General features: G+C 48.7%; 1 protein-coding gene across 1 annotated transcript in view; it reads right to left on the reverse strand.

Annotated features, from left to right (window-relative positions):
* Positions 1-1,668: 1,668 nt before the first annotated feature.
* Positions 1,669-23,209, reverse strand: part of L3MBTL4 (L3MBTL histone methyl-lysine binding protein 4) — a 488,579-nt gene continuing 467,038 nt past the window's right edge. The window contains exons 17-19 of the mRNA XM_032421167.1: positions 15,259-15,428; positions 6,086-6,148; positions 1,669-3,130 (exon numbers count right to left, since the gene is read on the reverse strand). Coding sequence (XP_032277058.1) covers positions 2,963-3,130; positions 6,086-6,148; positions 15,259-15,428 — 401 coding nt within the window. The 3' untranslated portion in view covers positions 1,669-2,962. The remainder of the gene's footprint in view (positions 3,131-6,085; positions 6,149-15,258; positions 15,429-23,209) is intronic.

Raw genomic sequence — 23,209 nt, forward strand, 5'->3', positions numbered from 1 at the left:
TGATGCCTATTTAGGAAGTTATGGAGCTGGGATCTGAAGTTGAGTTTGATGGGCTTGCCTCATTCATGGATGCAAGGAACCCTTACTCTGCGTGGATTAAATGCCAGGTACGACATCAAGTGCTGGGAGGAAGTGAAGAGCAAGCCTGCCACAGTCTCTGTCCCCACAGACCAGCTAGACTTGGGGTGGGGGGAAGCACGTGGTAAGGACAGCGAGCGTGGAGCCATATGGTGGGGAGGGAGGCTGCATCAGGGTCTTCCCAGGCAGGGGTGAGGGGGAGAGAACACCTCAGGCAGAGGAATCAGTGTACACCCAGGTAAGAGGCCCACTAGGAGGGTGAGTTTGGAGGAAGAAAGGAGCTTGGTGTAGTTCCAGCACAGGAGGGGAGCACGAGGGAAGCGCTGTGACCAAGGAGGAAGGTGGGGTGAGGTGTGAAAGCCGGCAGCGTGCAGGGCCAGCAGGGACCCCTCAGGAGCTGACCCGCACCCTGCTGGTCTCCACCTTCAGCAAGTTCGTGCTGGTAGAGAATCTAGAACACAGAAATGGACAGTCAGATGTTTCGGTTTCCTGAGTTGGGTAGCTACTCTGATGATGGTACTGTTACTTGGGTAAATTTATGAGGATGGGGCCATCTGAGTTGCCTTTCTAGTGTGACAAGGTGAAGGTATTGGGTGACAAGTCGGGGTGTCCGGCAGGTGGCTAGAAACCTGGATCGAGCTCTATCTGATCACACTGTCTTCTAGGAACATGGAAGTTCAACCCTAATTTATCCTGGTGTTGTTGTTTTGTTCTAGACCCTTCTGTTGAAATGACAAGTACTAAATATATGAAACATGCATCTCAGGTCTTCCATGGAGGCTGTACAATGAGCAATTGTGAGGTTCTTTTTAATTTAATAATCTCCATTTTAATTTCTCAAGTTATTTAAATTTTATTTTTTAAATTTTTTTCAAGATAAATTCAAAAGGTTTTTTGCACCAAATGCCACAGAAAAATGGATCAAAATAATACATGAACAAGTTTTAAGAAAAAATCCCTATACATTGACACTGATATCTATTTACCTGATCAAAAATATAAAGTCCTATCACTTTGTCTTACTGGAGATTCAATAATAACAAATCCCAGAATTTAGGCTCCATGCTGGATGTGGACCTACTTTAAAAAAACTTGAGAATTTTTTTTAAAGTAGGTCCGCATCCAGCATGGAGCCTAACACGGGGCTGAAACTCACGACCCTGCCATCAAGACCTGAGCTGAGATCAAGAGTCGTGTTCCCTTTAACCGAGACACCCAGATGCTCCTAATTTCTGAAATTATTAACAGCCCCAGATACCCCTAACTTCTGAAATTATTAACAGCTAGATCTGCTTCCCTAAGGAAACATATCCCAAGTACTCAAAGAAGGCTGACTTCTTTGCTGGCCAATGCACGCCGTGCTTCGTTCTTCCATGGCTGAGAAAAAAGCCTTCAGGTTGTGCTGTGGGAACAGGTTATTACAACATATTCATTAAGGCATGGAGGTGGGGGTTTTATTTTATCTGTTTATTATCATTTAAAATATATTAAAATTTTAACACAGCAGAAGCAGGAATTTAATTGTACATGGCAGTCTAAAAACAAAACAAAACAAAACCAGAAAACAGCAAACAAAACTCCACAGAAAACAAAAATTTACATGAACCAATAATATATTAAAATTCCATTTAGGTGAGGACCTTAAAAAAATGAAATATGCACACACCTCTTAGAGAAGAATTGTTTTTCTTCAATGACCTACAGCTTGAGAATCTCTCCAAGCTCAACCAACTTTCTTCAACCATAAGATTCTTAATGAAGCAAATGAGTGAGGTCTGTTTCTTTTCTCCCCCCGTGGCCCCCTCTGAAAACAAGGGATCTCCACTTCCCTGGGGGCCTGTTTAGCTCTGGCTGTCGGTATAAAAGAGGGGACTGACTCCTCTTAAGTGTCAGATACAGTCACTTACACAAAACACTGAAGAAGATTCTGACAAGAAATCAGAATTGTTCGAACAAATCATAGCCACCAGGCTCCCTACTTTAGAGATCTTCCCTTTTAATGGTGTGTCTCTATAAAGATGTAACACGGCTCCTTATTACACCTGCTCAGAGGGAGCGCAGGGCCAGTTACTTCTCCTGAGGCCGCCTCTGAGCGGAAGCCGGGAAGGGTTCGGTGCAGGTGGGTGGCTGGCCCTCCAGCCCACGTCAGTGGCAGGACAGGGTCCCCCGTGCTCCTGCAGATGGCCACTAGGCACTGCCTGGGGGTGGGGGTCCTTGGGAGGGTCTGGCCAGCTTCTGCTACATGCCCAGGCTGACTGTTCCCGGGTGCTCCTGGGCAAGTTCCAGGAGCCAGTGGGAGGACAAACAAGAAACGCTTAATGGAACAAAAAGAATTAATGAATCGTGAAAACATGTGCTTATTATTATTATTATTTTTTAAAAGATTCACACTTTCCTGAGTAAAGTACACAAAAATCCCACATGAAGTCTTTCTAAAGCACCAGGCCTCTATCTCTTAGACTCACTGCGCCCAGATGGCAAATCTGAGCCAAGCTCAGATGTTCTGGTGAAAACATTAACAATGTATTTGTGAATGCTGTTTTTCTAATATTTTACCGCTTGAGAGTTTTATGCTTGAAAACTGGTTAATGGTGAAGGAGAAGAACTGAAGGTGTATGTGTGGGCTTCTTTGGTCTGTTTGTTGCAACACATGAGAGCTGGAAGGACCCTGCCGAAGATCAAGATGTCCCCAAAGCACACACGGGCCCGCATCCTTGGCCCTGGATCAGTCATCGATACCCTCTACACATCGAAACCACAGCCGCTTTCAAAGTCCAAATTAAATATGGATATGACCATGGGGACATTCAAATCAAACTAATGTGGGCCAGTTTTATTGCGGAAAGAACAAGGTCCTGGTGCCGTGGCTGTTCAGGTGGTGCGTTTATCCTCTGGCTTCTTGGCCTGAGAGAGAATCTTCTTCAGTGAGGTCCTGGGAATTCCTGAACATGAGGATAGAATTATAGATCTTCAGTGCTGGACCCAGTTTGATCTTCATCACCTTGACGATGTCCGTCTGAGTCAGAAGCAGGAAGGCTTTGCCATCAATCTGCTGCGAGTAAATAAACACACACTGTTTACCCTTTGGCAACTTCTGGGAGCCAAGCTGTGGGACGCCGAGCCGTGTCAACCTGCCTGCAGAACCCTCGAACAACAGAGAGACACGGCACCCTCTCCCACCCGGCCCCGCCGCGGCCCCCACCCTGTACTGTCACCCAGGACCCGGTTAAATATGAACTCAATATACAGGCAAAATTTCTATTGTTCACAGTTTAAAAAATCTTGGCCTGAATTTGTATCACGAGCCTTAAAAAAAACCTACTTGCATCCACCAAGTAAATCTCCAGGAATTCTTCCCAAGAGAACAAGGTGCAATGCGTCCACTCTAGGGTTATTTGAAATAGTGAAATACTGAAAACAGTCAGCATTTCAAAAATAGCAGAAGTAAATCAATTATGATATCGTCTAGGCTGGGGTACGAGGCAGTCACCAAAATTCACATCTCAATGAAACACTTAATGATTTGGCAAATTTTTCATGAATTGTTAAGCAACAAACCATGACATGATGATATAGAAAGATCTCAGTTTTATTCTGTAAAATTAAACATGCATGACCACATATATACATACACATGATGAAAATATTTGAAGTCTTTATACTAAATGTTAAGTGAAGTCAAATTTGGCTGGTGGAGTAGTGGTTTGATTTTTATTTTCTCCTTTTAACTGACCTGCATTAAAATTTTTTTATAATAAACGCCTTTATAAGCAGAAATACATACAAAATAAATGTTTTATTTATTAACTTTTAAAAATATTTATTTATTTATTTTGGAGAGAACATGTGAGCGGTGGAGGGGAGGGAGAAAGACAAATACACTCCCTGCTGAGCACAGAGCCCCATGTGGGGCTGGATCTCATGACCCTGAGATCATGACCTGGGCAGAAATCAGGAATCGGTTGCTTAACTGACCGAGCCACCCAGGCATCCCTTATTTATTAACTTTTAAAACATAGTGGTCTGACATGTAATAGCTTTCCTGAGACTCACAGGATGCTGAGTGACCACCACGCAGGCCTTTTCCACACCGTCTAAAATCCCCAGTCTGCTCTCCGTTTGAGTCCCAGGGACTGTGGGCATGTCCTATACCCGCATCCCCTATTTAAACAGACTGGCTCCAATTATCATATGGTTTCTCTTATTTGTGGACCATAAGGAATAACATGGAGGACATTAGGAGAAGGAAGGGAAAAACGGGGAGGGGGAATTGGAGGGAGAGATGAACCATGAGAGACTATGGACTCTGAGAAACAAACAGGGTTTTAGAGGGGAGGGGGGAGGGGGGTTGGTTAGCCTGGTGATGGGTATTAAGGAGGGCACGTACTGCGTGGAGCACTGGGTGTTATACAAAAACAATGGATCGTGGATCACTACATCAAAAACCAATGATGTACTGTATGGTGACTAACATAACATAATAAAATTTAAAAAAACAACAACAGACTGGCTCGGAAAGCTTGCTGGCTCTATAACCAAGAAGACAGAATGAAAGGGTTTTCTATGGTAACCCCCTTCCCTGAATCTAGCACTGTGGTTCTAACTTTTTTGAATTAATGATACAAACCCTTCATGTCAATGACTCACTGAGGAAGTAAGGATCCCCCCACGGACCCAAGTTTTGAAATTTACGTTTTAAATTAAAGTGGGAAGTTAAAGTTTAAAGTTTTAAGAAAGTCATAAAAAGCTTCCTGTGCATTTGTGATAGTGTCTGTTGAAGAATCGTCCATTTAGAGAACAGAATACCCGCAGAACTTTCCTAGGCACTGAAACACACTAACCCTGAGCTTTAAAGGCCCCTCGCACCAAGAAGGGATGAGACAGGTTAAGTGATCTGCCCACTGGGGGACCGCTGGTCATAAGAGCCAAGCTGGAGAATCTTGACCTGCAAAGACACCTGTGGACAAGGTGGGTCCTGGGCGCTGCTTGACACAGAGCGCGGCCTGTACGTGTGAGGCCAGGCCAACCGCACCCGAGCCGTGCCGGGCTCAGGCGAGAGCAGGTGAACGTCATGCTTCCATGGGCAGCTGCCCAGACTACTACCCGACTGACCCTGTGCTGAGTTCCCTGGAGATGCAGGACTTGCTGGGCTCTGAGGGGGCCCAGGACCCCAAACTCCAAGAGCATTTTCCCTGAACCATGACCTCTTGGAGAGGGAGAGTGTGTGCCATATGCTGGAGTCTCTAAGAGTATAGTTTTCCTGCAGACTTCTAGAGAAGTGATGATGGCTCTGGAGTCACACAGATAGGGGCTGGAATCTGACTGCCCTTTTCCTGCTATGCCTACAATTGTGAAGTGCTTAGCACAGGGCCCAGCACATGGCAAGCCCATGATAAGCAGTAACCACCATATCTTCACTATTATTCTATAGCTGATCCAGTCTCTTCTGTGGCCCCTAGAGCTATGGCTACTAATTCCAAGACAAATATTGAGCAGGTTGGAACATTCCCAACCAACAGGGAGTAGGACACGAAACCCCATAGAAGGACTTTCTGGCTTCTCGGCATTCTTCTTGAAGCAGGTACAGTGCAGGGATACACAGGATGGTCCCACGTCACTGTGGGGTAGACAAATCCCCTCTCCTCCCTGGGAGCAGGCTCCTCGCAGGACCCCTCCTGCCCCCAGTGAAGCCTAAGTCATCACAGCAGAGCCTACATGGCACCCATAAGAATTAACTGACACGTTCATTCATTCTTCCACCGACTAGTCTATTTCTTGAGCAGGCCCCATGGGCCAAGCACCACAGCATTGTGACAAAGCACAGCTAAGATTAGCAAGACAAAGACAGGGGCTGCCCTGATGTGCCCGACTGCACTGCTGGGCTCTGTCCCACACTGACCCCTCTCTCCTGTCCACCCAGCTGCTCTTAGTTACACTTAAGTAAATGAAAACAAAGCACTTCGGGGGCCAGAAGCATGGAAATAGATATAGTTTTTGCATTTCTTACCTCTTTCTTGAAGCACTTGGCATGCTCTTCGCAGCCCAGAAGAGACTGTACAAATTCAGCCACCTACAGTGTAAGATGAAAAGCCTGATTTACAACACGCACCTGAAATAATTTCTTGGGTTGTAGTAATTCAACATTAGAGTAAAATATACTTCAAATTCCTCAAACACCTGGGATTGAAATAGTAACTGTCAAGGCACATTAGCACGTGCCAGCCCAGAAATTAGACCAGCCCCAGTCCCTCTTCTGGCCTCTTACTGCCAGGCTGACCTACACGGGGTTCCCGTTACGATGGCAATGACAGCGTCCATGTGTGCAGTGCTGGTATTCTGGAATCTTCTCTCGTCTGATCCTCCTGTCCACCCTGTGGAGTCAGGGAAGGCAGGAGGGAGTGGCCCCTGTGTAGCAGTCTCTACAGGGACTGTCAGAGAGAAGGACTGTCCACCGGGCCCCTTCAGCAGCCCCAAGGCCCCCGTCTGAGTCTCACCCGTACCCAGCCAGCAACAGGGACTCCAGGAACCTCTGCCGGCTGAATTCCCTCATCAGTGACAGTGAAGCTGAAGCCCCAGGAGGTTTAACGACCTTCCAAAGGTCACGCATGGCTGAGAAGTGCCAGGGACGGTTTTGGAACTCAGGTTTTCAGACTCCAAACGTGGAGTTCTGGAGAATCACCCTCTTCAACTTCATTTCCCACTCTTTCCCCCCTGCCCAGCCACACACGCCCCAAGTTCCTTTTAATTAGAGAGACCAGACAATGACCTGGCTGGATGCGCAGGAAGCTATGAGTGTTCCCAATGGACGCTTTTAGGGAACTGAGTGAACAAACATCATAATGTGTAGACTCTCAACGACCAAAATGACAAGTGGGCTCTGGCTCCTTCTGGCAAGGTCTGCAGTGCAGGATGAAAGGCACGCCAGGAGGCAACAGTAACAAAACCTGGGAGATGATGTTTGTAAGAGCTATTGTCTTAGCTTTTAATTTCTGGCTCTCTGTGACTTGTGCCTACCGAATTGGGTGCACGTGAGCCTTCTCTCTCCTCCAATGGAAAAGGCCCACGGGAAGGCAGGGAGCTCAGGGCCTTGTATCAACATGTTCCACAATCCAAGAGCCCTGGGAGTCCCCAGCTCCCTGCAGGGAGAGGACAGTGGACACTGACCCTCCCCACACTTGGCAGAAGAGAGCATTGCGGCCTTGGCTGATCTCCAGCTTACGGAGCAGCCAGGGACCAACACCCACAGGGCGGACCCGGGTCCTGACACCTGTACGCACACACTTGACTCACAGCTGTATTTAATACGAAGATTTCAGAACATCTTTTTAGGGGCCATCAACATGTTGGTGTCTGCTTTACTCACCTCAGATGCCACAAGTATATTTTATCATGAGTCATCTACAGTCATCCTTCCAAAGTGCGGGATGATGAGAATTAAAAAAAAATCTTCCCAAACCAGTCATCATGCTGCCACACAACGGCATCCTCGAGGCCTAGATGCATCTGGGACGCTTTAGCGTTCTGAGCTGCTTCGCCCGAGCGCCCAGTGCTCTGTTGGTTAATATGATTCACTCTTCTTTGGTGGCTGAAAAGCACAGAGCTGAGGAAAGTGTGGAGATGCTGCTGGTCGAGTTGCGGGGACACGTAACTGGGGCGAGTGACAGCAGGGTCACAGAGAGTGACTGTCAGAGTTTCTAGGGCCTGGGACACTGGGAGGGGGGTGTAGTCCCCTTGTTCCCGAGGCTGCCCTCCGGCCAGGTACGTCCGACCCCAGCTACACGTGAGGCTCCTGCTGGGCGCTGGGAGGCGGGAGCGTGAGCACGCCAAGTGGGAACTTCCACCGTGTTTACGGTTTGAGCAGAGGTGGGAGGATAACAGGAAAATGGCGAGTAAGGATGGCTTACTTATCACTCTGGTACATGCTCAAATGTGCTAAGTTCGAGAAGTTCTAGAAGAGAGGTGGAAAGGCTGTGGGCTTCTAGCACGGACAGATGGCATCTCAGACGGGAACCCGGGAAAGGCATCGCAAGGGAGGTGGAGGCTGAGACAGGCAGTGCTGGGGGGCGATGGGGGGGGGCGAGTGGAGAAGACCTTCTCAGCACAGAGCGTCAGAGGCAAGGCCGCCAGCGGGATGCACCGCACACATGGCATCAGCAGTGAGGAGTCCCGTTTGGCTAGAACTGTGGAGCAGACGGGGAGCCGCAGGAAAAGGCAGGGGTGAGGGGGCGGCGGTGCCATGTCCCCGGTGTGGGTGCAAGGAGCTCCGGAGTGGCGGCTCTCTCTCTTGGCCACACCTTGGAATCCCCTGGACAGCTTTACATAGGAATGATGGTGAGGCTCAGGCCACAGAGACTCCGAAGTCATCAAGCTGGATCTGGCCCAAGTGTTTGGCATTCATTTTTAGATTCCCCAGGTGATTCTCATGGGCAGGTAGGGCTGAGGACCCCGGCGCAAGAGAAAACTCGAGAGCTGATCTAGCAGCGTGGGGGGGACTGGGCAGGACGTCACTGGGAGACACCTGCAGCTGTCCGGTGGGGGCCCCCGAGGGCTTGGACACTCTGCACGGCGCAGAGCACGGAGCTGGAGGCAGGAGGCGCTGCAAGGTCAAATCCTGAGATCCGCCCGCAGGCTCAGGGTGCGACAAAAGGAATCAAAGCAGAGTCCAGGAAAACTGCTGGAGGGCAGGTGTGTCCCTGCCAGCACTACTGACTGGGGGACTGAGCATTCTTTGCCGTGGGGCCACCTTGTGTGTTGCGGGCTGTTTAGCAGCGACACTGGCCTCCATCCGCCACGTGTCATTTGCACCCCCACCGCCACGTTGTGGCAACCAAAAATGTGTCCAGATGTTGCCCACATCTTCCTGGTTCAAAGCCACTGCTCTAAAGGCACGTTTTCCTGAGATGGCTCTTTCACAGGGCAAGAGGCTGAATGTCACAGTAGGAAAATTAAAAATAAAAAAGCAGGACTAGGAATTAACAGAAGACATACATTTTGTCGCAGCTCAATCATAGCTCCTGTGGGAAAGCCAAGCCAGCAATGAGGATCCGGGCTCCCCACGGACAGCGGGTCTTTTTAAAATACATGTAACAGGAACTTCCATTCACAGCAAATGTGTTGTGTGTTGCTTTGATGGTATGCATGGGTTAAAATGTCCTTTTCTGGGCACACAGAAAAGAATCACATTCCCCCTCCTATTAGCCAAGAAGTCACTGTCCATGTCGGAGGTAGACAGGATTCTTCAACAGGAATGATGAACTGGTCAGAGTTCATCACGGCCGAGCCGGCGGCCCCCAGCTGGCCCCGGGCAACCCCTCCCTGCGCCCGCCCCCCAACAAGACGTGCATTGCGGACCTCGGGTCTGAAATCCTCTGCCTCTTCTGAAAGAGATTCTGAGTCTCTTCAATCTCTCCTTTTCCAAAGTCAAAAACAAGTTCCATGAAATCTACTGAAGCCGACTTTTCTGGCCAGAATTTAAAAATATCCAAAGGCCTTGATCATTATTCAGTGTCATTATCCAGTACTATTAGTCGGTATTTATTCCCTCTAAGAATAAATTATATTTTGAGGATTAATAGAAAGCCCATTTTGCCACAAATTTTAATTGGAAAGTGGTGAGCTCGAACATACCATACAGTGCTATCAGAAAGCTTCCCTCTCAGTCTCCCCTTAAAAATCTGTCTACCTCTTCAAGTCTGTGGTAAATGGGAATGACGCTGAACCAGGAAGGTACCGTCCGTTTGCCCGCACCCAAGATGGCTCTGTGGACGCGTCTGCTTGTCTAAGGTGATGGCGCTGCTGTTGGGGCCTGGGGGTGGCCAACCTCCGCCTTGGCTCCCAGCAGCACACCTGTGGGGAGGCTGCCTTGCGTGGGGTTCCCCAAGTTCTCAGGAGCGGAGTGTCGCACAGCTAAAGCCCCAGCTTTGTCCTGGAAGGACACTGAATAGGTTAATCCTGGGGATGACACAGGACTTCGGGAAGACTAAGAAAGATGACCCTGCACCAGCTCTCGGATGAGCCCATTACTTTCCCCAACTTACTTCCCCCAGCGACCTACTTTTCCTGGCATCCTCTCGGAGCTCCACAGGCCTGTTTCCTCCCGTGGAGCTCTTGCTCCCTTAAATCTTTCGGAACGGTGGTGTTCTCGATCTTGCTGAGCCGGGAGCTGTGTGCCGGACTGCACTGGCTCCAAGTCCACTGGGGGCCGTGTTTCCAGCCTGGGTCTCATTTTTTAACAGTGGAATTTGTTATTTGCCCTTTTTTAAGGGCCCACTTATATAAGGCTGCTATGCTTAGTTAGCAGTATCCCGAATTTTTCAGAACACTCTCTCCTGTGTAAAGATTGCTTTTAAAGCGACTGCCATCTTTTAAAGTTAATGGACATTTAGGGAGCACTGGGTTGAGGCTATGGCGATTTATATGTGCTGCTTTAAAAAGCATTTTTGACTGTAAGGAGTAAAAGCACCCCTCTGTGCCCTGAGCATACACGAGCCACGTGGCTGTAAGGTGCGCACAACACGTCACCTCCTGCCCTCACGTGCCCGCGCACACCGCGGGAGGGTGCTGCATAAAACCCACCTCCCCACTTATTCACTCACACATCTGTCAGACACCTCTCTGGGCAAGATACGTAAAGAGATAGAAAAATATTTTAGTTCCTACTCTTAAGCGCTTATACTCCTTTATAGACCATTTCCACAGCCCAGAGTACGAAACACACTTCACACTGACCGGAACTAGAGTGCTGCACATCCCCACAGACTTCTAACAAAGGTTTCACAAAATAATAACCCTTACTACAGTTATGGTCTTTCCTCTCATCTTGTCCTTCTCTCTAGAACCATGAAATTGACTTCACAGCCTGCCTGTGCTTTGAAAAACACCGCGCTAATAGAAACAGCCTGAGCGCTGAAGGAGCGAGAAGGCCGCTCCCACGCTCTGGGCGACGTTACAATGGCCCTGGGCTGGCTTCTCTTCGCAGGTAACAGAATGCAGAGAAGAGGTCTCCCTCCCAGGCCAGGATAGCAGACAAAAGGAAACGTTCTTGCTCTTCATCTTCTGCCGCAGACAAGACTCCTGCCTTGGGCCTCCCTGAATGGCACTTAACACAAGGACACACAAGTCCATTTTCAATGTATCCTGTCTTGGGCTCCCGTGGTTCCTCTCTCCAATACTTTGCCTAATGAGAACAAAACACAAAAGAACAGCACCCCCTACCCCCCCACCTTGGTCTCCTCTTGCCCTGCACTGCCTTTTCAAATCCTTGCTGCCCTATTCCCATTTTTAATGTGGCATCTAAAAAATCCAATAGTCACAAACTCTATTGTTGGTACTCACTGCAATGCCCCCTAAGCAACCCCCATCTGAGGGCTGCCTTATCTTCAAAGATACAAATAGAGTCACCACAAAGCCCACACTCTCACCCCATCCAAGATTCTTCCTGAGGGTCCTACGTTGGTTCCAGGAAACGTGCTACGAGAGTGTGAGAATACAGAAGGAAATTTAGGACATGCTCCTTGTCCTCAAGGGCACCTAGTTAGGGAGATTTCAAGACTATGATATATTAAACATGACGGAATAAGTCAAACTTTCTCTGGAATGCATCCTTGAGGGAAGTCACGGTTACGGAAGCATCATGACAGGCACACTTTATGAAGACAGCCTCAGGGATGATGGTTTTATTTTAAATCTAGAAAATTCTAAGGCCTCTTTCAGCAATAAAGGGCTGTTCCATGTGTATCCACTACAGAGAACTCAGGGACTGTGACCTTGGCCTCCTAATAGTCCTTGATGGCACCCTTGGTGTCCCCCACAATGAGTCAGTCCCTCCCTGTCCCAGTGAGACTTGTGGCGTGACCACCACTGCCTTTCATCACCCTCCAAGCCCTCACTTCCTGCAGTGCCAGACTTGGGACTCGCCAGATCAGAGGTCCCCTAAACTTCCCACTCACTACTTAATGTTCTGAAAACAGAGGTTCTGTTCTCTTTGGACGATGGTCCTCTTGAGACATTAATAAAAGCTCTGGTCCTCCTCTTAAGGACAAGGAATACACATATTGTCCACATTTTTTCCAAATCCCTGGAGGCCTAGTTCCGCAGCCCCAGCCAGGAGCCCTGAGATACATCTGGCGTGTGCCCTGTTGAACGGGACACTCGCCACCTGCCTCCCATTGACACTTCTCTGTTGTGGACTCTCTCCCCGACTGCGGTCCCCTCTGACCTCTGTCCTTGGCGGCTCTCCTTGGACAACTGTGTCCTTGGTAAAGGCTCACTCAGCGCCCCCATCCATTAGTGAGGCCTCATGCGGTATTTCCACCCCGGGAATAGGTGTTGTACATCTACTGCTGTGATGTCATCCACAGGAACTTCTCCCTTAAGATGTCCCATATGAAATTCACCATTTTCTCCCCCTGCCCCCAAACTGGATTCTTGCCCCCAAAGTTTCATTTCATTTGGTGGCACCACTACTTTCCCATTCTTGCTGATGAACTCTCTAGCCCGCATATTGTCGTCCCGGGTCCTAAACTGTGTGGTGCTGAGACTACGCATGGAGTCACGTTTGGCTCATTTCACTTCTTCACCTTCAGGATCTGATCTGTTTCACTGTGTTGTGTTCTTGCTTTCAACTTGAAAATGTCTGCCGACTTCGGGTGGTTCTTCTGCCCAGTGCAGACCCGGATGATTCCACACCGGGAGTGTGGTGGGGTTCCCTGGGCGGTGCTCCCTGGTCGGTCCCTCTCCTCCGCCTCTTCTCACGCGTACTCCTGCAGATGGGTGCCACTCTCATGCCCCCGAAGCACCATCTCTACAGATGACTTTCTGCGTGAGCACCTCCTGTGGCTCATGCTGCCGACTGATGGGCACGCAGGCCAGCGAGTGTCCCGCCTCACACCCGGCGCACCTTCCCCATCCTGGGGCACTCCTGTCTGTGCCCCACGTCCGCAGGGTGCTTGGCAGGTAAGACGTCAGCTCAGGACCTGGCTCTGCCTGTGGGGCCCTGTGGGGCTCTGACTTAGTCTCTAGGTGCCTCAACTTCCCTAACTGTAAAATGGGCAAAATAAAAGACTACTTCCCTTACTCCCAGTATATTAATAGTGTTCACTGTCATAATCAATGTTAGCACAGGATGTGCCGTACATCTGCCATCCATGTATAAGTCATACTCACTTGCAGGCAACCTTCCATTTCCCCCTTTGACTGGAATGGCTGCCCTTCTTTTCTCTGCTTGGATGTGTTCCACTTTTGTTTCAATATCCAGCAGCTCATGATGCCCTTGTCATGCAACATTCATTCAACAAACATTACTGGGTTATGCGCTAAGTGCCGGGTGTAGTGAGAAGTTCTCCGGAGACGTGCCAAGTGAATGAAATAAGGTCTCTACTCATCTGGTGAGGGGCAGACAAGTGAGTGCAGGTCAGTGACAAAAAAGTCTCTGAGGAGATGGGAGCACGGAGAGGCTCCTGCGGGGGGGAGCACCGTGCTGATGGCTGGGAGTGGCCACAGGTAGCGGGGGTAGCAGCTGCGCCAGCGTGAGAAGCCCATGCGGGGACACAGGGTGGGAGGCCCACTGGGGGCATGGTGGGAGGTAGGGCTGGAAAGGCAGGGTGGCTGCCCATGCAGGTCCTAAGGCATGCCAAGGACTTTGTCTGGGGAGCCAGGGATTGTGTTGAGGTAGGCAGAGACACACCCAGAGCTCTGCGTCTCTACCGTGTTCAGCTGCTCTGTGCACACAGGGCTGGGGCTGGATGCAGGTGGCTGCCTTCTCCAAGACATCTTTCTAAGCACGACGGTGACGACGCAAGGGAAGAGAAGCCACCGTCAGTCTAACTTAAAAGTTGGTAGAACCTTGAGTGAATGGCTTGAAAGTCAGGACGGATGATTGCCACTGAGGTCCCCATTATGGGCAGTGCTGTTACAAGGCCAAAGCCATACATGATTGGACCACAGACACACTCGGTCTTAGTTCAGTTGGCTTGGTCATGAAACCACTGCATGCTTTGTAAACCGGTCAAAATTCATCGGCAAGGGGCAGGGGGCAGACCCTGCATACTCTTTAAGGAACGGGATCACATTTAGTCATCGCCGGCTGGCATATTGAGCCAGCACTCTGTTACCAGGACTCTAGGATCATCTGGAAAGAGTGGAAGGAGAGGTGGGGCCACGGGGTGTGCTGAGGGAAAGGTATCAGCCCCTGCTGCTCCAACGAGGAGTGCTGGGCAGGGCAATCCTGCAGGCCGATTCTGTGAGGTGCTGGTGAGGAGGTGGATGGAGCAGGCTTGCCCTGAACCTCCAGCCTCTGCATGGCCTTTGTCACCTGCTCCTTATCCTGGGCTGGAAAGGAAGGCCTGAACCAACGTTAAGTCAAGCTGATTGCAGGAAGTGCTCACTGAACATTTTTGCAACTAATTTAACTCCAGCTCCACTGTTATCTTGTCCTCAGAGTGACCCAGGGTTTCCCTTCATTTAAAAAAATTAATTAAGGCCTGACTAGTGGAAATAATACCTTTATTAAAAGAAACGTCAGAGAGTGTATTCCTTGAAAGAAAACTGCTCTATATATGAAGCATTTCCACAGCGTTATAGCAAGCAACGGGACTTACCTGATCCTTATTAAAAACCTACATTGTAAGGCACGGTTATATTAAAGTTGGATCTGTTTTCCCATGTGTACAGCATCTTATGCACTGTTGTGATCTAATTCACTTTAAAAACAAACCTAAGGTTAACTGATCATCTGTGGCTTCCAGTGGACAAATGGCAGCATAGAGCTGCTCCGTAACGAGAAGAAGTGGGTCCTCTGGGACCCTGCAGAACAGAACACCCTGGGGGTGGGTGCTTCCCAGATGAGGTGCTGCTTTTAGGGCAGGGGCTGCCAGGGTGCAAGTCTACGGTGCTCATACACGCATGCTTCCCCAAAGTAAATCTGTTATGTGGGACCAGAGGCTTGGGCCCCTCCACTGAAACTGGCCCTGGGCCGATGGTGACAGAGAGCAGAGGTGGCTCTGGGGTACCGCTGGGGAGTGGGGGCCACAACCAACTGGGCTGTCCTAATTTCCTCAAAATCAGGCCCGCCTTCTCCCTTAAGTGTGGATCTGAAATTTGATGCTGTGGATTCTGTGCCTAGGAGGAATTCTCAGCAGCAGGGCCCCGGTCCCTCCAGGGCCCCAGAGCAGCCCCGCTCACCTCATCCACTGTCCATCGGGCCACCTCGCTGGCCTGGATGTTGGCCACACCTGGAAGGAGCTTGCAGTGCTGCTCCCTGCCGAGGGGAAGGTCCCGGAAGGGGTTGGCCGACACGGAGGACATGAAGACGGACTGGTGCAGCGCCTGCTGTGTCTGCTCAGCAGAATATTCTGGAAGAGAGGCAGGGTGAGTGAAACACAGGCATGTGGGATGAGTTAGGGAGCACCCTCTAGGTCAGTCCCTCCTCCCGGGGGCCCAGGATAAGACAGGTGCACACTCAGTGAGGACCCCGGTGTTCTGGTCGCTTGGCAGCATTGCCAGGAGGCGTCGCCACTGCTCTGTTTCAAAGCAGCTGTCCTGAGAAACAGATGTTATATAAGGCCCAGATGACTCCGGCTGTTTGTGAAGCGAGGTCAAATAATCTCTAGCAGACATTGTTTGATGCCAACCAAGAGCTAGGCTGTCACTGCCACTGGTTTCTTTCTCCCCAAATCAGAGGTCAGAGGAAGCACAGAGCCTTGCAGAACGTGGCTGTTAAGTGGATTGGCCACCGACCCATCCAGGATGTGTGTGCCCACAAAGAATGACTTCTTCCTGGAAGCTGCTGTGTGTGTCTCCAAAGGCACAATGAGCCCAGGCCCACATCTGGCTTCACAGGTCCCCTGGGGGATGCTGAACGTGGAATGCAGGACAGGGTCCCCGTGGCAATATGGGTGGCAGCTGCTGAGCTAGCTCCCGGGGAGACACGATGACCTCTCGGGACTTGCGGGAAGAGGCTGCAGCTGAGATGCGACTGTCCCGACACAGGCGCTCTTAAGCGGACACTCTCTTTTTGGAGCAGGAGCTCTGAATGCGCTCCGGTTCCAAGACACGGAGGGCAGTGGCTGCTTGCTGGCTCAAGGCTGCTATCACCACAAGGGGTAAGACCGCCCTCCTGCCTCTTACTTCTCCCCAGGCTTACGGACCTGGTTTTCCACCTTCCAGAGTGACTTGACTCTTATGTTATATCCCAACATTGAGATGGAGCCAGAGATCTCAATTCAATTCCTTAATTATTTTGCTTTGAACATATAAGGAACAAAAACATTACAAAGATTTCGGAGAAAACCCAACTCATGCCTTTGTATTGTCATTTTTTAAGAGGCTTTCAACACACATGAGCAAAATAAAGCGTTGATATTTAAAACACTTTGAAAAGACCACAAAAAATTGTTTTAACCCTTGTAGAAGCCTACGTTTCCCATTGCAAATGACAAGTTAAGGAAAGAGTAGCCACCTAATTTAAAATCTATTATGATGGTCTGTGTTTTACTAACAGAGTCGGAAAAGCTATTATGCAAATATTTCTACCTCAAATTAATTACAGTTTTTAGTAGGTGAGGCTGACCTGCACTTTGCACGGTCTCACAGCCACATGCGTGCTGGTAATCAGAGGTTCCAAACTAGGAAGAAGCCCATCCATCACCACCCTGCCTGCTCGGCACAGACATCCTACATATTTACCGATGCTTGCTGTCTGTACAGATAAAGAGAAAACAAAATTGCGGCCTTCTCCCAAATTCTTATGCTCCAGTTGCAAGCAGCAGCAAATTCATCTCTAAATGCTGACTGTCCAACACTGACCTTTTTAGTATGTAAACAGGTTATCTCCCTCCGTGTAGTTCAGCCAACGGTATGCACGGCTGCCGGTTCGGAAGCGGAACTTCACACCTTCTTGGCAAAACCAGTATGTTTACAAATGTGAATGTTCTTTAATGAAGGTGTCAGGCTGGACAAGGAGCACGTACACAACAAGCCCTGAACACCCAGGGCAGAAGCGTCCCCAAGCCAGTCTGTGGTCAAGGCCACAGAGTCACCCAGGGCTCTCCTGGGCAGCAGGGAGTTAACGCTCTGTGCTCAGAGGGATTAAGACCTGAGCCAAAGCCTGGCTTTATTCTGAAAAAGAATCACTGCATCAATCAGTTGGTTGCTTTTTGCTGAAATAGCGTGGACTTAAAAAAAGAAAAAAATCACATCTGTATCTCAAACCCATGCCCTGGGTAAATCAACCATGTGTTGTTTCCAAACTGTATAGAACTCTAAAAGGACACAATTAACGAGCCTTATTGTTTTGGAGGTACAAAGATGTGGAGTGATGGTGAACAGATTTCTGTGATTCACAAATAAAGGCCGAAGGCATTAAAAAGGTCAAAGAACTACTGTGCTCCCCAGCAGGAACATTCTCCACACTGTAATTCTGGAAACAAATTGCCTTAGGTGCCAAGGGGTCCACTGGGAAATTCGCGTAAGGTGTGCTTGCCAGCACCAAACAGCACTGGGGTTCCTCAGTACCCCGCTTCTCACGGTTCTGGGCCCTGGAAGATGGGACCCGTGGGTCAGTTCAATTAACAAGACGGCCTTCAGGTTACAACTACAGGTAGGGAGCTCGGGCTGTGTTGCACACCTGAACTCAGGAAGATTTACGCTGCCTCTGGTTTTTGAATTCAGTGAACTGTGTTCCTATTAAATCAAACTACTGGTTTGAAGGGAGGTGAAAGCCAGATTTCTCGAAGGATGAACAGAACTTAATGGAGAATAGGTTCTATATGACAAAGTGAGTCTTCCCATGGCAGGCGGGCAAGGTCTACCACCAACGTGCTGGGTCACCAGTCCCCTCACTGGCTTTGAGTTCTCATGGGTATAAGGGCTCTTGTCTGTTTACCTACAACCCCGTGTTTTGGGGGATGCTTACCAGAACTAGTTATATGCTGAGCACGAATAATTCTATTATCAACTTTATAAAATGAGATGGGAAGCCAGGAAGTTGAGTTTTGCAGTTCGAAAAGACATGAGTTAGGTTAGGGAGACTCGAGTCCGAGAGCAGGGAGATTGGAATAACCAGTCTGCCAACTCGAAGATATGACTGCAGTTGAGAACATGTACCACCCAGACCTGGCGGGAGGGGGAAGGAGAATGTGCATAAGGGCATAGTGTGGTCCCCAGTATATTGTAACCACTCATTAAGGGGTAACTGCTACTCTAAGTTTGACTATAAGTTCCTTGAGGTCTGTGGAGGGATGATGCATTTTCAAAATTAACACCATGCAAAGACTAATTTTCCAGCAGTAACAAAAGAGAGTGTATGCATTTTAAAGAATGTTTCATGGTGGTTGGCTTGCCTTCTTTGTACCATTTACCAGGTCCAATTTCTTCCAAAGCTGATGATTTTGGGGTGAGATATTCATGTCTAACTGAGAGAATGCTAGGATGGGCTTGTCTCAGAGGACTGTGGCATGGGGCATGGAGGCTGGGGTCCACATCAGGTTGCCTAGTTGTGAATCCTGGTGCCCACACAGTTGCTGAGTGACTTAACTCTGTGTATCAAGGTATTTTAAATGGGATAATAATAATACTTCTATCTCACTGAGTTGTCGGAATTAGAACAGCTCCTGGTACATAATAAGTGTTCAATATGTTAGGTATTACATTACTGTTACAAGTATTAAAAAAGAGACAAGTTCAAAATGGAGTCATTTGTGCTCAGCCCCATATCAGCAAACCAAGACTTAATACCTAACCTAATCACAGTTTCAACCTCTCCCAGGAATGTAATCTCTACCAGTCAGTCTGGAATTTCCTGGTGAGCATTTGTGAGGTAATCTGCCCGAGAGATCCCTGCCATCCCCCAAACAAAGGTGACCTTACCCAAAACAACCCGCTCTTTGCTTGTCTCTGCCCCCTTCTGCCTGCAAAAATCTCCTACTTTGTACAGCTCCTCGGAGCTCCTTTCTATCTGCTAGAGGGGTTGCTGCTCAATTCACGAATCACTGAAGAAAGCCAATAAGATCTTTAAAATGTAAAGTTGAATTTTGTTTTTTAACATAAGATATAAAGATATATTAACTCTAATAGTAACAAATGTTTGGACATAGATAATTTCCAAAGCCAGCATGGCTGGATATGCCTAAAACCTATGAAAGCTAAAATTCAGTATTAAAGCACTGGGGTTCTCAGCGTCTTCAGGCCATGTTCAGCTTTCACACCCAAGTGGTCTTGGAACAACAGTGTCTTGGTCACCAAAGTCACGTGCAGAGTCCTAGTGGGAGGAAAGGAAAGTGGGATCCGTGGCCACTGCCGTTGCCGGCCAGGGCATCCGCTGCCCAGGCACACTGGTGCCAACGTGTGGGAACCGAGTAACACTGCTAAAATGCATTCAGCCTGCCAGCTTGGAAATTATGTGGCTCTTGACAGACTTTTAAAATGTGGGGTGATTTGCATCATTTTAAATTCTGTGCATAAAATTAGACTTTTGAAAATATCCACTTAAAAATCTGCATACATTTTTATGAAATGCGAACACACTGATTTTAACTTTTTACCAAGCCCAGTGCAGCTCATGTCATATTAGATACTCCCTGAATGGTTGCTAATAAATTAAAAAGCAGAAGGCTGTGATGAAGGTATATACAGTCTTCAGAAACTATTATCAAATGAAAAGGATCAGGTCATTTGGTCTTGGGGCTCTTTGAGGAAACAGAGGCTTCTGGATTAGAAAAGGATGCCCACCATGAACACAGGACAGAAAGGGTCTTCCTAACTGGGTGACTTATGTAGTTCATCCACGAGGCCCAGCATCCAGCCCCAGTGTCCCCCTGACACAGCTGAGTGACATGGGATGCTTCCCAGTGACACTGCCTCATGCAGCAATGATTCCTACCCACCCCCCTAAAAGTCAGCCATGAAAATCCAGCCTGCGAAAGCAGCCCTCCTACTAGAGGTTTTAATATTTTAATTAATCAAAATGTGCCTTTTGTATCAGAAAATGTAATGCATGTGCAGTCCTGGCTTTGCCTCTAACACCAACGTGTGAGTGACAATAAAGAAAGCTATCCCTACACTTAAGATGTCTTTCCCTTTCCAGAAAACACTGAGCATGTAATACTTGTCACCTCAGTGGTTTGCCGTTTCTAGAACAGTTTGGTTGTAACAAGTTTTTGGCTACTATTTTTCTCTCACTGGGTGTTTCTTTTGGGTTTTATGAATTTAAAAAATATATTATGATGTGTTTACTGATTGCAGCCAAGGCATTTTGAGATTTGGAGCACTCGCAAGTTCCCTTGGCCAGCACGTTCAGCTGTGTGTCCAGCTCTAGGGTAGGGTAGACCCTAACTAGAGTACCAGGAGACTGGGCCGTGGATCTGCATCCATTCAGCAGCACTCAGAGAGGAGGAAATAAATAGTCATTCATTACCTTTCTTGCAGAGGCAATAAGATGATGGAATCCTGCGGACTCTCTGATGAGACAGGAGTCTCTTGGGGCGCCTGGGTGGCTCAGTCGTTAAGCATCTGCCTTCAGCTCGGGTCATGATCCCAGGGTCCTGGGATCGAGCCCTGCATCGGGCTCCCTGCTCTGCGGGAAGCCTGCTTCTCCCTCTCCTACTCCCCCTGCTTGTGTTCCCTCTCTCGCTGTGTCTCTCTCTGTCAAATAAATAAAATCTTTAAAAAAAAAAGGAGTCTCAACGGCAAGTGCCATCCGCTCCTGAAGGGGAAAACCCTAGCTGGGCACAGGCCCTCTTCTCCAAGTCCACGGGGACAGCCAGACGGCCTGGCTACGGGGGCTGTGTGGCTCAGGGCTGCCTCTCGGGTGTCATGCCAGACAGATGTGGGACACGGGACGAGCACAGTCTGCTTCCCCATCCCACAGACTTCAACAAAGTCTAAACGATTTCAAGACGCAAGGATTTTAATTCATCTGAAAATAACATGAAAGTAGGTCCCTGATTTCTTCTCTGCCCCTCTCGTTCTCGCAACTTCTGCTCTACTCCCACAAAGGGAAAAAATCCTTTATGGAAATGTTCTTTAAAAATATGGCTGTTTCTTCACAAAGGCGCACACAACAAAACTGAAGCAAGTGAGTCATAAATGGTAAGCAGAGGCTGCATGGCTGGGCCTCGAGTTATTTTTAATCCCACTAACTACAGAGACCCATTTCACAAGCAACCTTCTCTTCAATGAAAGGGGTAGCAATTCTACTGTGTTCTCTGCTCTAAAGAAGAGAAAATGAAAAAATAAAATGTCAATGGGTCCCCATATGCAATTGTTTTTTTCTCGCTTACTGTATACCGTGACAATCACTGACTGACTCTCCTCCATGTACCCAGCACTTCCTGAGGCGGTCATTTCTATGCTGCCTCATCTTCTCTAGATTTGACGGTCATTTCTATGCTGCCTCATCTTCTCTAGATTTGACCAGGCTGGACTCACTCAGTCCCTCCTCATTTCTATTTGGGGCGGTCATTTCTATGCTGCCTCATCTTCTCTAGATTTGACCAGGCTGGACTCACTCAGTCCCTCCTCATTTCTATTTCTTTACCCCCCAGGATCCTCCAAACAAAAAGAAACAGAACAAGAGGAGCCAGGAGCCCGAACAGCATCAGTGAGACAACCACACAATCCGTGTTCAGGAACACACCTGACAGGGGTTCAGTTTCCAGTGGGCACTTGGCCCACTGCTGGGTCACACCCGTAACTTCTACTCCTACTAAAACAAGCGCGGTGATTTGTTTGCCGTACCATGCTGTCTCTTCGTAACCTTATTATTTAGAACCCATACATTGGTATCTGCAGAGTGCTTTATGATTGCAGTTCTTCATCTTCCCTCCTCACAAACCTGCTTCGTCTGCATCGATTTTATATGAACGTGGAAGATGAAGCACAGAAATGTCAGGGACTGTCAGGGACTTCCCAGGGGGCTGATCAATAGGATCAGAAGTTGAATGAAGAATGCTGCCCGTTCTAGATCTGTGTACTGGCCACAAAGCAGCCACACGTGGCCCTGGACTATGTGGACAGTGCAACCTGAGATGTGCTGTAAGTGTACGATGTGTCGTAGATTTTGATGACTTTTACAAAAAAAAAAAAGAACGTAAAATATTCCCTTACATTTTTAAATCTTGATTTACATGTTGAAATGATATTTTGGATATATTGGGTTAAATAAAATGCCATTCAAATTAACTTTTCTCGTTTCTTTTGTTATTTTATATGTGGCTCCTAGAAAACTTCTAGCTCACAAGCAGCTAGTGTTGTGTTTCTACTGGACAGTGCCGTCTGGAGGAGTGCTGAGTCGTGGCTTCTCTCAGATCTGTGCCAGGTGCAGGGAGGGCTGGGGGGCTGACTGGAGTTAACACGACCCCTCGTGTTGCCCTGTTGCTGTCATGACGATGCAGCCCCAGGCAGCCTGCACCCCCACCCCCCAGCCACCGCAACCCTGAGAGTGGAGGAAGCCAGGAGACTGCAGATTAAGGACAGCCCTCTTGGGTGGTTGAGTGCAGCTGGAGACGGCTGCCTGAGCTCCGGTCTTGGCTCCACAGTTAACTGGCCGGGACGCTGGAGTTGCACACTGGTACACTGGTCTGGCACACAGAGGATGCTCAGTGTCTGCAGAGTTGGTGAATAAATGATGGAATGAAGAAATGCATGTATCGGGAAAATAGGAACTGTCTTCATTTACTACAAATGCAAAAATGGCGGCTTTCAAAACCAGATTAGGAACCACTCAGATTTCGAGCCACTTTCTCTCGAAGTGTACACCCCCAAATCACTAAACTCTCAAGGAGCCTGTGGTAACTCAGCTGCTCTCTTTCCTCACCGGTGACTGGGTCCCAGTGGGGAGGATGGACACAGAGCTTTGAAGTTTCTAGACTCCTTATTGCCATTTTCTGAGAGTCCTTGATTGTCATGGAAAAGCCCAGCCTCCTCTGAGACCCCACTTTTGGGCTTTATAATTCATCATCTCCACTCGGAGCTAACTGACCTTCCCTCCTCAGCCTTGCTCCCTCAGTGAAAAGCCAGTGCCCCAGCCCATGGTCCCTGGGCCTTCCAGGCGGGCCTTCCCTCTGAGCACGTGCCACCACACTGGCCTTTCCCCTTGACACCCCTCCTGCATGTCCTCACTGTCGCGTCTCCGAAG

The sequence above is a fragment of the Phoca vitulina genome, unplaced genomic scaffold (assembly GCF_004348235.1).
Source record: "Phoca vitulina isolate PV1807 unplaced genomic scaffold, GSC_HSeal_1.0 scaffold24, whole genome shotgun sequence".
In the NCBI taxonomy this organism is placed as follows: Eukaryota; Metazoa; Chordata; class Mammalia; order Carnivora; family Phocidae; genus Phoca; species Phoca vitulina.